Raw genomic sequence first — 15,530 nt, 5'->3', positions numbered from 1 at the left:
CCCGATGCCTTGCTCACCTCCCCAGCACTTCACACTGGCCTTCCCCTCCCTGTTCCCAGCCAAGGAGGGGTTCATGGAGCCTTGGCCCCAGGCCCAGTCCTTTCTGCACAAGCCCCTGCACTCCCCACGCTGGCCAGAAACCAGGGCCCACTGCACAACATTTTAAATACCAAACATTTCTGTGCCTCTGGACTATCTAAATTTTCAGCTCTTTGAAGATGGCACAGTATTCTCAAACACTTTTGTACACAACTGAGACCTTTACCCCATATGAAACCACCACAAGTAACACATGTAACGACTCAGAGCACCACGATGGCGAGGGAAGGGGCACCTCTCCCATGAGGAAAGGCTGAGAGCATTAGGATTGTTCAGCCTGGAAAAGCGAAGGGTTTGGGGTAACATCATTGTGGCCTTCCAGTATCTGAAGGGAGCTGACAAAAGATGGGGAGAGACTACTTACAACAGCCTGGAGTGACAGGACAAGGGCAAGAGGGCAGGTTTAGCTTACACATTGAAAGAAATTCTTTACTGAGGGTGGTGAGGTCCGGGCACAGGTTGCCCAGAGAAGCTGTGGATGCCCCAACACGGTGAGTGTTCAAGGCCAGGCTGGATGGGGCTCTGAGCAATCTGCTCTAGTGGAAGTTTTCCGTCCCCATGGCAGGGGGTTGGAACTGGATGGTCTTCAAGGATCCTTCCAACACAAGCATTTCTATGACTCTATGAGATTTGTAGCTTCTTAAGATTTCAGCACCAAAGATAAAATTCATTTCTTGATAAGGAAAATACCTGACATCTCTACTTGTACAACACAAAAACTGTGTCTTAGATTATTTCTTGCTACCCAGTGGCAGGGGCAAACTTGAAAAAAAAAAAAAAAAATTACCATGATCCAGTAGGTCTGGGGTGTAGGTTGACCACATCAGGTCCAAAGAAGATTCAAAACCAAGGTAAGCTTCCCACCTTCCTCTGCTCTCACTCTGCAGAGTCAGTGGTGAAACCAGTGGTATCTCTGTAGGCAGAAATTAATCCTTTTTGGTTTAGCACAGAACCAGCAACCATAGATATAAGATTGGGTTTTTTAAGTTAATTCTTTACACTGCTGCTGCTTATGCTTGGCTTTTGCTGCATTTCTCATTTAAGTTTTAGTTATGATCAGTTTCATTTTCAGATTTGCAGCACAGCATTAGAGGGATTTCAGAGACCATAGGAAATGTTTATTTGTTTAACAACCGCTGGTTTTCCAGAGACTTTGTAAGTCATTACACAAACACTTCAGTGCTGGTTTTATAAATCTTAGAAATATTACAAAGCAAGTTTTGGCTCAAATTTAAGTTGACACTGCCCCTTCAGAAACAGAGACACAACTTGAAACTGTCCAGTTTCCTCCCTCAGCCTTTAAAAATCACCTTTATGTTGTTTTTAGAATATTAAGATATGTTTTAATAGCAATACATATGCAATCACAGTTGAAACTACCTATTTTAGTCATGTTTAAGGGTTATTTATAACTATATTTTCTGCAAGCCATCTGGTGAAGGTTTCCAATAAAACCAATTGCTGTGTTAAAAAAAAATTAATAAAACAACCAAACACACATCACCACTGGTCTCTAGTCAGTTAGGAGTGTGTTTTAGAACAGGGTTTTAAAAAGTCAGAAACTAAAAATCCATATTCTGAGAAACTAAATTCATATTCATAGTGGAGTTTTTATTAATTGATCCATTGTTCCTAATTGTGTGGAATGTAAACATATTTACCTTTAAAGTGAAAATAGATTGCTGGATGTAAAGATACAGGCTTGGGGGTGTTTTTTAAAGAATCTTTCTGCTCATCTTTGCTTTTGTCTACAAAAGGAAAACCAATGACAGGTTGCCAGGAATCCTGGCTTGGAGAAAGGCATCTCTTCAGGAGGTCTTGAATCTCCTAAATTACACTTAGATCCTCTATCCATGTCAGTGCCTTCTGCACTGGCTCCAAGAGGAACTCTACTTTTTCAGGAAAAGTAGAAAAGCATTTGTATCTTGAATAAGAGCTGAGACTACAAGCAGGAATTAACACTGTATTAGTGTGAGATGCATTGATCTAAGAGAGAAAATATGATTTAGATATGCCAAGCAGCTTTAACCTCACTGACACTGCTGAACACGTGTGCATATGCATACATACTTCTTTTCTCTGATTTCCTTCAAGGTTACACACAGACTGTGTGTACACAGACTGTGCTCATGGGTGTTAAACCTGTGAATGTGTGTGTATGCATGTCTGTACTCAAACTCATATTGAAAAAATTTAGACGTGAATCTTGTTTAAGTGAGACACTGAGTTTCTCTATGCCCACACATTACTGTATTTCAGATGCAGAATCAGTAAATTAACCAAGATTACCACAACTTCCAGGAGTATTCTGAGTTTTCCTCCATTTGTCTATACAAATTTCACTCACTTCAAAAGGAGCAACTTGTACCAGAGAAGTTGCAGTAAGAGAACATGACACACTCAAGGCAAGAAAACTCTTCATTGTAGTAGTTTTTGAATACAAAGGGACCACCAATCATTTAGGTGCTCTGACTGAGAAAGGGCTGACCAATGCTTGGATAACTCATGAGGTTACTGTCCCCTGCTCTCCACCATCTCCACTGCAGAGGTGGCCGAGTCAAGAAGCAGCTCCTGATGAACATTTTGCTTACACACCAGACTATCAGCCACGACTCAGAACTGCATAACAAGCCACCAGTGGTAGATTAAGTCTACAAATCCCAGAAGCACTCTTCACCCACTCCTTAGCTCACCAAAACCAGAGTGGTTTGCAGCACTGCAATAAATAACAGGTGAGAGAATGGAAACACAAAACATGTGAAACAGGGACAGATGTGTTAACTCCACACCGTTAGCAGTGATAGAGATGAATGTCAATGCTACTGAGCATTCAAAGCCTCTGGTTTTGTTACTCACCAGATCATCCAGGAGTGCCTGTTTATTCTTCCTTTTTATCATCTGTTGTAGCTGTTCTTCCTTCTGCATGAACAGTCGCCTTTGTTCGCTTTCCTGCCGCTCCACCTCCAGAGCCTCCTCCAGCTCTTCCTGCTCCCGCGTCTGAAAGGGAAATCAGAAATCAGCTCACAGCCACCCCCCAGCTCCACTGCCCACCAAGGGACCCAGGGCAGGCCATGCAAGAAAAGCAGCCAAATTCTACCTTTTCAAGCAGAATTTTAAGGTGATTATGGATGATTATTCTACCTCCTTATTGTCCAGTGTAAAGTTAAGATTTTGAACTTGCTGCAGTCTGGATCTGACTCCTTAAATGTTAGAGAATGGGTTTTCCCTACACTTTCACTCTAAAGGAAGCCTCTCTGGGCTCCCACACATCCTAAAACTCAATGATGTAAGTAGGGTTAACAAAAATATAATCCCACAGTGCTATTACTGATTGTTCCATTCATCAGCTGCATCTTCTTTGCAAAGCACACCCTGTGCTTATCAGTGGTGTAGAAGAAAAAGGAGAAATTACAAAAATGTGACTATTAATAGAGAAGCCTATAAATCTAAGCATGAATTGTGAAAATGTCACATTTTCAGAAAATAAGGAATTTTTCCTATAACCTGGGCTGCAGTCATGTGACATGAGATGAAAAAGAAAGATTATTAGTACAAAATGACAAGTTTTTGTTACAGATCTATCTCTTGGCAAGTCTTTTTTTAACCTGTAAACTACTAAGTAATCTGTATCTGAAAATCACAGTGAAAGAATAAAAAAAACAGAAGAGGGCTCAGAGATAGGGGAAACTAAGAGGATTAAACAATTTAATAAAGAAGAGGGATCAAAAGAATGTCAGTTGGGTTGCAAGAAGGTATAAGGAGAACCACAGAGGAAACATCTTCCAAATCTTCCCCATCAAAAATACTAGAGCAAAGGGAGATGCAGCAAAAATGGCGAGATAATTAAAATTTTATAAACTTAAATGGATGATTTATTGATGAAAGCAGTTTCAGCAAAACATCATAGGGGAAGACACTGACCTCTTCTCTGTGGTACCCAGTGACAGGACCCAAGGGAATAGCCTGACATTGTGTCAGGGGAGGTTTAGGCTGGATATCAGGAAAAGGTTTCTTCACCCAGAGGGTGGTTGGCACTGGAACAGGCTCCCCAGGGCAGTGATCACAGCCCCAAGCCTGACAGGGCTCAAGGAGTTTTTGGACAAAAACTGCTCTCAGGCACAGGGTGTGACTCTTGGGAATGGTGCAGTGCAGGGCCAGGACCTGGACTCAATAATCCTTGTGGGTCCCTTCCAACTCCGTTTATTCTGTGATCACTGAGGCCAAGAGCACAGTAAAGTTTGTTCTAATCATAAAACTGTATCACAAAGCCCAGCTACCTGATATAAGCCAGAATATGTAAAAAATATCCTTCTACCAGACAGATCAAGCCAGTGGGTTCCAGTGAGGCTCAGCTACCCCCTGGATGCAAGAGCTGGATCACCTCACAGATCTCATCACCTGCCACCAAGCCAACAGAAGCTGCTTCCATTTTGTAACTGGTGAAAAGCTGGTCACCAACCAGCAACCACCTGGAACTGGGCTCTCTTTGCATTTAATGAAAGGAAAAAAATAAACAAGAAAATCCCCAAACTGCTAACTGAGATTATGTCTGAGAATTAAGGGATTTAGTTAGTTCAGTCAACAGAACTGAAGAGCTCAGGGTTTTTGAGACATTCCAAGGCTCTTCCACATTTATCTCTAAAGACTGCCTGGAATTTGCACTGAAACAGAAGAAAACTTGTAGGGAAGTGCTGACAGACCTAGTCTGAAGAAACAGCCCAGAAAACTTATAGTCAGAAATAAGTAAACTGATAAACAAACCTAAACCAGAGCAGACTACAGGAAAATGGAAGAATAATCATGTGTCAGATCAAATTCTTTAGAGGAAGACCAAACAGAACAGTAAAACAGAAAAGATGAGTCCAACAGGCAGCAAAAGTGTCCAGACTAAAGATAATCTAAACACAGTCCTAATATCTGAAGGAAAAGATGATGACAGTGAAGCCTGGAGTAAACTCAAGCCTACAAGTGAAGAAGTAAGAAGAAAGTAAAATAATGTTTCACCACATTCAGGAAAGGATAATCAAGAAAACATGCACATTCCCATCACAGAATTCAGACAAAACTATTTCAAGACTGCACAAAGCAGCAAGTGAAATCAAACATCTAGTGATAAAGTAGGAGGCAACAAGTTACCCTGTGACTGGAGAACTGCAAATACTTAAGGGAGAATCACTGGAAAAGTTGTAGTCCACTCAGGGTGCAAAGTTTTATAAATAAGAAGCGTATATAAATATCTATATATAAAAAACACTTTATAATTACAAGAACACCAAGATCTTCATGCTTTTTTTCTGAACTAAAAGAGAAGAACAGTCTGAGGTAGAATGTATTTCCAGCAGAGATGGGAGAACAGAGTTCCTTTATGAGAGGCATTAAGATCTCTGCATTCAATTCTGGCCCCTTCTGCTTGCCAAACATGAATTCAAACTGGAGCAGGCAAAGGGTAACAAAAACAACAAGAGGGACAGAAGATATCTGTATCCCTCAGAAGCAACCGATTACAGAGGACAGAAAAATTTAAGTCAAGAATGTAGGGACAACGACTGGCCATAAGAAGTTTAGGCAAGAAAGTAGGACACCTTTCTACCATGGGTGGAGTAAAGACATTCCAAAACTTGCTAAGAAGAGCTAGAGAGGAAAAGCACCCTTTCAGCTTTTAGGAAAGGGGTAAATTTATAGGCAAGATCATGCAGCTTTTGTAATAACCACTGTGTAAAGTCTATTATTATGTTTCAATTGTTGAAAAAGAAATTATGAATGTTTCAAATGTTAAAAAAGAAAAAAAAAAAGAAATTTCTCCAGCTCTCCAGTGAGTGTGGATTCCCGCAGGCTTGACCAGCTTCCAGCAGCCAGCCTCCAGCACAGCAGGACTGCAGAGCACAGCAAACAGAAGTCCTGGGGGCTTGAGTGGGTATAGGGTATTACAGAGCTGCTTGACAGGATCACACAGACCCTGCACAGGCTGTCAGAGTCACTTCCTTGAAGGGAAGGTGGGCTGCAGGCAGAGCACACTGTTCTCACTGTGACCCCAGAGGCTGCAACTCCATTGTAAAATAAGACATGTAGCCAAAGCTTTGGCAGGTCTCTTCAAGCTCTGAAGCAGAGGATATTGCACAGTGTCAGAGACAGGATAACAGATCAGAGATGGACCCCTAGGGAAATATCCTTGCCTTTAAAAGGAAGAGGTTCAAACAAACATTTTTCAGATTCCAATCTCCTCCTGTGAAATCCTAGAGCTAAAGAAATCACTCAGAGTTTTGCCACAGACTTCAGGGGAGTGAGGATTTCACCCCTACTGATTTGAAAGCAAGTCCTTAGTGCAACTGCATTAAAACACAAAACCTTGTCATGTCACACTCTGGGCAGACATTTTCCTTCAAGAACTGATAACAATGTGTATTTTTATGCTGAAAAAATATTTACCAGATTAAACTTTTCCTACAGGAATAGATGCATGCAAGTTTATTTTTAAAGAACAAAATGATATGTGAGACATAATTTAATGAATGAATCTTCAAAGAGCCCTGTGTTTTGCACACAGATCATATATACAATATCCCTGATGTTACTGTTATCAGCTCTTGAACAAAAGTTTTAATGTTTGTTTCAACATCTTTCATTTTGAATTTTGCATAAAGCAGGCCTGTGCTTTGTCTCAATTTTACAACTCTCTCCTGGGAGCTTCATAATGTCTGAGTCTGGATTCCTTTTTTCCTTCAGATGAGAAAGGAACGATTGTCCTGGTGTAGGAACGAACTTCATCTCTCCTGGATATTGTCCAACGACACTGCCAGCACGCATGCCATGGTGATGTATTAGACACAGGCTCTACTGCCTGCCCCTCTCTTCAAGCCCTTCCCAAAACAAAGCATAACTACATTTCAACTATCAACCTCAATATTTAAATACAAAGAAATCTGCACAGTGCTTTCAGCTTTGAATTGTTTTAAGAAAGTACTCCACAAATCTTTAACAAACGAATAAAAATTGTAGGGGAGAGAAGTTAACTAACCAGTTTTAACTTATTCTTCTGAATGACTTCTTTGTTATCCTTTTGATACAGCTCCATTTTCTTTTTGGTGTTCTCCAAGTCCACATTGTTGGTCAAGTTAAATACTGCATAAATATTATAAAGAGAGAAAGCAAAAGTATTAGGCCAGCATGCATGCCCATGACAAAGAAACACTATTCTTATGCTCTCTATCCCTTCTAGCCAGATATAAACATTGCAGTAACAGAACTTATTTAAACAAGCCCTATAAAGACAGAGACAATCTGCTAAGTCACTGCACTTCAACGAAAGCCAGCAGAGTTTCTGTAGGTTTACACATCTGTAGGAGATTAAAATTTGAATCTTGCATCCCATTTTGTGACACTGGTAATGATACACATGAATAATCACCATACTATTCATAAAACATTGACCTTTTCAAGTAGCAGTTATAGCTAAGAACACAGTGATTCCTGTAAAATTAAATTAGACCAAACACATGCATATTAAGACAAGGTTAGAAATTATTAAGTCATTCCATTTCACAGGGAATATCTAATGCACAAAGGCTACAGTGACTGTTTGAATTCTCAGGTACACAAAAAAAATTCACATTGCTTGATAACTTAAAAGGCACCAATGTACAATTACCTTTATTATGAGGAATCTGCAGATGCTTGCAGATTAACAGGTCATCTGACATTCTTTTGATGTCTCTCAATGGTAACAGGCTATATCTCATGTAATTATGAGCAAGCAGGGTCGGCCAGCAAGCTCCACAGTTTAGCACAACATTCCCAATTATCTACACATGGCACAGACGATATCTCAAGAAATTGAACAGTTTCTATAATCAACAGCTTGAAAGATGTAGATGGTTTGGATGATTAGTAATTTGATGCAATGCCTGAGCCCTTCACCTCTAGGTCATTGGTTCACTTGTGGGTCAAGTGAATTCCAGCTGAACGCTGTTATCACTGGGAAGTCACTTGGCGATCCCTGTCCAGAGTGGATGCTGGGCTCATGCCCGTGGCCTTAAAGCTACTGAACAGTGCCAGCACACAGCACTCAAAGCCTCCAAGAGCTCTGTCATGTGGCTACAAGAGCAGCGGAGAAGTTTGTGCTGCCATTGATAAACCCTTCACAAGAAACAACCGCGCAGTGACTGTGCTACATCAGACCCTGTGGAAGGGAAGGAAGTTCTTGTGAAAACAGCAGCATGGGACTTGGGAGGTTTTGGTTTGGTTCCCTCTTCCCAGGCTTTTAGGCAACCAGGGCCAAACTAATCCTGGGCACAGGCACCACTGCCAAGTCATTTGTACCAGCGAGGCTGCTAGGGAGGAACAGAAGGAAGCAGCATGAAGTCTGTTGTTACTCATCAGGATAACACACATCTCAGTTTGGGGAAGATCCCATCTCTTCTTTCCTCCTCTCCACAGGTAACACAGGTGAAATGAGCATTTAGGAGGGTTCTAGGCAAACCAAACCAAGAGTAGCCCAGACTAGCAAACCAGGTGAGAGCAGAGAAGGAAACATCAAGAGATCAAAGCCAGGAGCAAATGGAGATAAGAAGAAAGGGGAAGGTCCAAAATGGTAGAGCAGTGGGATGCAGCTCAGTTCTACAAGCCCAGCTCACCACCGCCAAGAGAGGCATTCCTGCTCTTATGCTCCTCTCCCCAGGCAGAGGCCTCACCCTTTCCCCTGCTCTGACTCCAGAACTCCCCTGGATGCTTTGCAGTGCCAACAGAAATCCCCCAGTAACCTGAACTGGCTCAACACAGGGGTCGGGCAAGTACCAGAGAGGGTACCAGGGAAGTAATTAAAGAGTACAGATGGGAATAGGAATATTCTCTTTCCAGGAGTATCAAACCACCACCTCATTTTACTGTTATTAAAAATTTCCAATTTCTTCAAATTGCAACAAAAAAGGGCTCAGCAAGACACAGCTGAAGAACTTCCTAACCTTAAGTTAAAAACACCCAAATTGCTGTATTTATTTTTCCCCTTTTTTAAATAATAAGCAATATCAAGAGGACTGACATTTCAATTCAGCCTGGCTCCTGAATCAGCTGAACTCTTCCAGCCCCACCCCAGCATCCTCAGTTCAGAGAGAAGATCTAAGATGGAGGCTGAGTTTGTGCTTTAAGAATTTCAGAATCAACACCTGAGTTGAATTTTGGAACTTTGCTACTGTTCCTGGGCAGATTGCTGGGTCTCTGTACTGGAGGTCTCCCACTGGCAAGAACCACAAGAGGAATAAAGGTTCCTTCCCCTTATACATCACCTGCTGTATCTCCATACTATAGCTACAGCCAGCACTTCTCCCTGTGGTCTTGATCTCATCCCAGATGGAACCTCTGGGCACTGCCATAACCCAAACAAGCCATTCAAAGTTCAGCTCCTTGGTTTTTGGAAGCAAGCTACCTATTCCAAATGTTTTGGGGCTTTTTTCCTCTCCAAAAGGCGTAACATTTTCCTATTTCATATTGTGACTTTCTGGTCATAGCAACCTCTCCTTAATAAAGCACATTATTTTACCCTAATGTTTAGTAATTTAATGGAGATCTGACCTCCACATTTCCAGCCTACAGTTGCCCACTTACAAGAAGTTTTAATATTTGAGTATTAGGGGAGAGAAGTAGTGTCATGTGAAAATGCTGGCATATAACCAGACCAGGGCTCTGCAACGACAGCAGCTGCATGGGAATGTCAGCACTTCCTACAACTTAAATCCACACAGCAGCTCTCTAAACTCTTCAATGACGACACAAGAAAGAAATAGCATATGAGCCATGCTGTGCTAGCAGGATGCCCAGATGCCACCTTCAGGTGCATGAGGAGATGCCAAATTGCCTTTAAGCTCCTGAACATCGTGAATATTTCGCTAAAAATAAATCCAGGAATAAGCTGGTGATCTCTGTTTTGCAACTATTGCTGCTGGAAACCTTCAGGGTTTGGGTTTTTAACTTCTTTCTCAGTTATCTTTAACAGGTTCAACTAGTCATAATTTGGCCTATAAAATAAGAAGCTTAAGATTTAAAACTCATACTGGGGAAAAGCAGGCATGTTTTAAACACATGCAGATGCCTACCTTTATTAAGAACTACTTACAAAAGTGTATTTTGGTACTTCATAGGAAGTAACATTTCTATCTAAAAAAATCTATTTCTGCATCAATGTTTGAGAAATTTTTAGCAGCCACCTGCACAGTCACCCTAACAGCCCACTGCTCTGCTCATGGCAAGGTGGAAGTGTTTATCCCCCCTTGTTTTCCTGCTGTGGCTGGAACCAAACCACAGCTACAACCCCCTCAGCAGTCAGATCTGCTCACACCACGCTGACCCTGCGATGTCCATCTTATTCTGCTTTGTCACTCAAGGTTATTGTAGGACACCAGCAATCAGAGACTCAAACTTCCAGCACCCTCAAAGGCCAGAGCAAATTTGTCCCAAAGAAGACTGATACATAGTCATTGATGAGGAACACTGCTCTGGTCCTAAGCATCTCCTCCTCAACACTGAGTTATCCACATTTCAAGAGTGGAAACACTTAAGAGCTACATTTTGTTGTAAGAGTGGAAACAGTGTCAAAAAAGTGTATTAAAAAAAAGTAAAACGGTGGAGAGCGTAACAGTGTAATCTGGATCTCTTACAGCAACAGTGTCAACAGCTGCCCTTTAGTGCATGAAAACTGCATCTCCCCTCCCACAATAAACACCTACCAGCAAAACAAGTTGCTCTTTGACACTGCATGGTTACCAGCCAGCCAAAACATCTTTCAACATATTTTCTAATAAATTTTTCATGAGCTTCAAACGTCTTTTCATCAATATTTATAGAATACAAATTCTTGCCATTGTATCCTCACAATTACAGCTGACAAGTCTGTTTTGCAAGGGGCACTAGGGCACAAAAAATAATTAAGATATTATTTCCCTCTCTTGTCCCTTGTCCCGTCCACAAGTTACTTGGCATTTAAAACCCAACAACTATAAAACCAAAGAACACAGTTGCTAATACTCAACACACTAACTTTTACATAGCTAGGACTATGCAGCACTTTTTTTATTTGGCCTGCTTTGAGTTTTGCCAGAAATTTATTTTAAATATAATTCTTAACTTAAAAAAAAAAAAAAAATTCTAGAACTAGAAGAACTAGAAAGAGTTAAAAATCCCAACTCATATGCTACACCTACCCTGAAAAAATATTGGTGTAGATCTGAATATGAGTGGCAAAGCAGATGGCTGATTTGAAAAGGTTTCAAAGAGAAGACAGACTTATTTTTGTCAATGTTGAAATATAGCATAAGCCGATATAAGAGGCCTGAAGCCCTTCAGGGAAAAGAAACAGAAGCTGTTTTGTATGCAACAATTATTTATCTACTTATCCATCTCACATTGGTTGGTTTATAAAATGACTTGCCTTGAGACATCTGTTAAGTATAACAGGAAGACTATTGTGTTTTTGTGAAACATTTCATTCTATTTAGGTGAAACTTCCAACTTCTGAAATTCAGCCTCTACAGGGAGACTTTCTCTGCTTTTCAAAACAACACTGATTATACAATTCTATAACAAATGGAAAAATATTTTCCCAGTTATAAAAAAGGAAATGAGACAAAAATTTTAATTAAATGGCACAAGAATTTGTCCAGAGACATAACAGTATGAATGAATATCACTGCACTACAGGACTCAGTCCCTCCAAATCTCCCTGTTTTAGACTAAGACTAAAAACTATTAGCATTAGTTCATTATAAACAATATTGCTCCCATCCTACTATAACAACCCCTTAATTATCATCTTTCTAAAACCCCAGATTGGGAATGGCAGAGTGCTACAGAGGGAGACAACCTCATCCTCAGTCTGCCTGGGATGTCCCAGGCTACTGTGGCACCTTCTCTTGGTGCTTTTAATGCCTGATCCCTGTACTTTTAAAAGGGGCAGGAAAGGGATGAGGGGGAGAAAAGATGGAAGAGAATTTAACAGGTCCCTTCCAACCAACATTTCTGGGATTGTAACAAAATAATTATCAGAAACAAAAGAAAACCCACAGTTAAGCCAGAAAAGTCTAGTTAGGTATTAATAATTGTTTCTGTTTATCCTCAATGGTCTTTTATTGAATCAATAATTTTTCCAGAAATATTGCATGGTAATGAATGATTGAAATCACTCAGCCCGAATCAGTCTAAGACAGACCATTTTGGCTGGAAGTGTGAAATCTCTGTTCACATGAGATGACTAAAACAGATCTCTAATAAAGCTGCCCAATTTCCAGTTCAGTTATTGCCTTTGTCAGGACCAGCAACACCATCCTCGAGAACACACACACAGAGGGGAAAAAAACCAAACCACAAAACAATAAACAGCACAACCCACAAGTGATCACAGATAGCAAAACCTTTTCTATCCAAGGATCACTGGTGAGATAAGTGTTCTGAGCAAGACAAGTCACGAGGCAGCCGGTATTGCACAAATTCTTGGAGGAGTAGGGAGATACAGGAACACACAAATAACAGCAGCCTCCTTCGGAGCTGAATGCAGTGAATGTTTTTAAAAGCAGCAATTACCGCTAACAATTGTGTTGCGGTAATGCCTGGGGGCCTCACTAAGGTACCAGGAGAAGGTGCCAGGCACAGGCTGGGAGGCGGGTCCTGCTCCGGAGAGCTTTCACACACAGGGCTTACAAAAAACGGCTACAGAGATACTCTGGGGAAGAAGAAATACTTGGGGGAAATAGAAAACTTTGTAGAAAGAGCAAGAGAATTCACATTGTGCCCAAAGAGTGCAACTTGTATCAACACTCAAAGGTTTAACCATGTCCCTCTCATCATACGGGCACAGACCTGACCCACTCAGATACATGCTGTCCGCACCTTTCCCAAAGGCAGGTTTTAACTCTCACTTTATTTTTATTCCTTGTGCTAATGACAACAAACTGTGTTTACAATGTTCTCAAATTGTCCAACCGATTTTTCTTCTGGGGAAAACTTGCTTTAAAATGTGGTTTTTATTTAAAGCCTTGTTTAACACATTTTAGCCCAAAGCATTATTCACTGGCTACACTCTAAACCACTTCAAAAACGTGGTTTTTATAACAGAAATCTTTAAAGGTGACTATCCTAATGTTTGTTTGACCTTCCCACACACACGTGCTGCTGCTGCACCACCCAACTCTTCTATTTCAACAGAAAAGGTCTGTAGGTATTAAACAGCTGATACGAAGGGGGAAAATGTGTTTCAAGTGAGGTCAGCAATTGCTCTGTCTCAATCCATTGCAAGTTTTGGAGCTGACCTACCTGAAGTATTTAGAAGACCTATCAGAACCAGGGCCACATGAAATACACCTATACAGCATGTTTACATTTTGTCTCTGCTAAGCACCTACTTTATTTAAGCCCCCGCAACAACTCCAGAAACAAAACCTTCCAGCAAAGAGGAAAAAAAGTTAAAGCTGCATTTTGACCATCTCACAGAAAAACTGAAAGTTTGGGGCAGGGGGAGAGAGGGGAAATCCAGTTCCCTGTCCCCCTACCTTCCCAATGTGACAGCTTGAACAACCACCACCAGCTACTGCCAACCTGCTGAATGTTGGCTTCACAAGGCAAAACTGCCATGCAAATCCTTTCTTCTCCATCTTGTAGCCCAGTTTTTCACATGAGCAAGCAAGCAGGAATTCAGAGACACACAAAAATGAAATTACTACTCTCAGAAGTAAAATATGAGATTATCATAGAGTCAAAGACACTTTTAACACATTTTTCAGTCACACCATTCACAACATGCACTGGAAAAAGTCACACCAAACAACTGCCAGGTGGGGAATTCTTCTCAGGAGCACAGCAGGGATGGGCTTGGAGAGAAATGTCCAATGGGCTTTGTCACCAGGGAGAGAGAACAGAGCTTGAACTCTTGCCTAAAGTGGTGTTGAATATAACCTGTCTTCTGGGATCTGTCTGGAGCTGGTAGATCATAAAAGAACCCATTGACAGTGAAAATTAAGAGCCTTCTGACTGCACCCCTTCTTTCCTCTCATCACCCTGGTAGCTACATGAAGGAACCGGGATGCAGTTGGACTTCCAATTCTTTTAGTATTTTAGGTGTCCCTCTCAGATAACTAACTCCAATTCCTAAAAACTCTATCAAGCTTCTTCATTATGTATTTGCAGGGCCAAAACAACTATTGGCCAATTCACTCTTTTTTATAAGGTTACCAAGACCAGCCAGGTTTCTGCTGCTTCTAAACCAAGTTCCCAGTACAGGCTTTGGAACCATTTGCAATGTAACCACCTAATCCCAAGAGCTGTAGAATCACAACATCCTGCAAAAATTCATGAAGTTCAGACAATTTCAGGCAAAATTTCAACTCCCTTGTTACAGATGTTGAAAAGCCCTGCAACAGCAGTTAAGTGGGAAACTGTATTTAATGCCACATAAATAAATGCAGTTTTGCTTTCCATATGCACACAGATTCTTCCAGGATCCTCTGGCCATTCTTTCTATTCACTCCCTCCTTCCCCCATACCATTCCAAAAAATATACAAACAAAGCTACACCCACATCATCTCCTCCAAATATTTGGACCCATGTGAGTGTGAGTGGTGTTTCCCAGCCACACAATTTGGCTTCCCAGCCTCAGCCTTCTGATGCCAACAAAAACATGCTACATTGCTCACGGCAGTAAGTGTACTGGATACATTTCTACAAAACACCACAGTGCAAAAAAGAGCAAGGGCTCCTTTGAGAATTGAAGGAAAAGTGGCATCTCCATGGTTTCCTCCAAATCACATTCACTGCCCCTCCTGCCTGCTCTAAGTCACCTCTTCTTCCTCCAGGTCAAAAAAAAAGGTTTTTGTGAGCCTCAGAAGCTCACAAAAACCAAGAAGAAACCATTTAGGAGCTACTCCTTTGAACACATCCTTGTTTTTCTAAGCAAAACCCATCACTCCACCATAAATCACAAGTCACCCTAAGAAGAAAATCAGCTCTGTTGATAACATTGTCCCTTCCCCACAGGGCAAAGTTCTGCTTCAGCTAATCCAAAGAGAAAGAAATCAACGTCTGTTCCTAAACCTTCTCCTTCTGCACAGCAACATAAAATGCTACCACAGTGGTATGTAAGGTCATCAGCTTCAAAGCAGCTTCAACTACTGTACTTGCAGAAGCAAAAATGATGAAAGACACCATATGGCTTCTGTCATGGTAGATAAAGCTAATGGAGGCATATAATGAAAATTTCAATTTCTCCTTTCTTTGTTTAATTTTTGCCAGTGCAGCTTTGACAGTCCCCTGCAAGCCTTTCTTTTCCAGCTATAAAGCACTGCTTCCTCTTTGGATTGTGGTTTTTTTCCTGGCAGATAAAATGTTTTACTTAACAATGTCCTACAGTTCAGCAAATATGATTAAAATCCAGAAAAAAAGTAATTAGATAAAAATC

At 41.1% G+C, this 15,530-nt stretch overlaps 1 protein-coding gene across 3 annotated transcripts in view; it reads right to left on the bottom strand.

Annotated features, from left to right (window-relative positions):
- Positions 1 to 15,530, bottom strand: part of MNAT1 (MNAT1 component of CDK activating kinase) — a 119,102-nt gene that overhangs the window by 66,156 nt on the left and 37,416 nt on the right. For all 3 annotated transcript variants that reach the window (XR_007204100.1, XM_048305770.1, XM_048305769.1), the window contains exons 4-5: positions 7,115 to 7,218; positions 2,956 to 3,096 (exon numbers count right to left, since the gene is read on the bottom strand). Coding sequence is in view for 2 of the 3 variants with exons in the window: in XM_048305770.1 (XP_048161727.1) it covers positions 2,956 to 3,096; positions 7,115 to 7,218 (245 nt within the window). In the remaining variant the exon portion in view is untranslated. The remainder of the gene's footprint in view (positions 1 to 2,955; positions 3,097 to 7,114; positions 7,219 to 15,530) is intronic.

The sequence above is a fragment of the Corvus hawaiiensis genome, chromosome 6 (genome assembly GCF_020740725.1).
Source record: "Corvus hawaiiensis isolate bCorHaw1 chromosome 6, bCorHaw1.pri.cur, whole genome shotgun sequence".
Classification (NCBI taxonomy): domain Eukaryota; kingdom Metazoa; phylum Chordata; class Aves; order Passeriformes; family Corvidae; genus Corvus; species Corvus hawaiiensis.
This window is presented reverse-complemented; position numbering and strand designations above follow the sequence as displayed.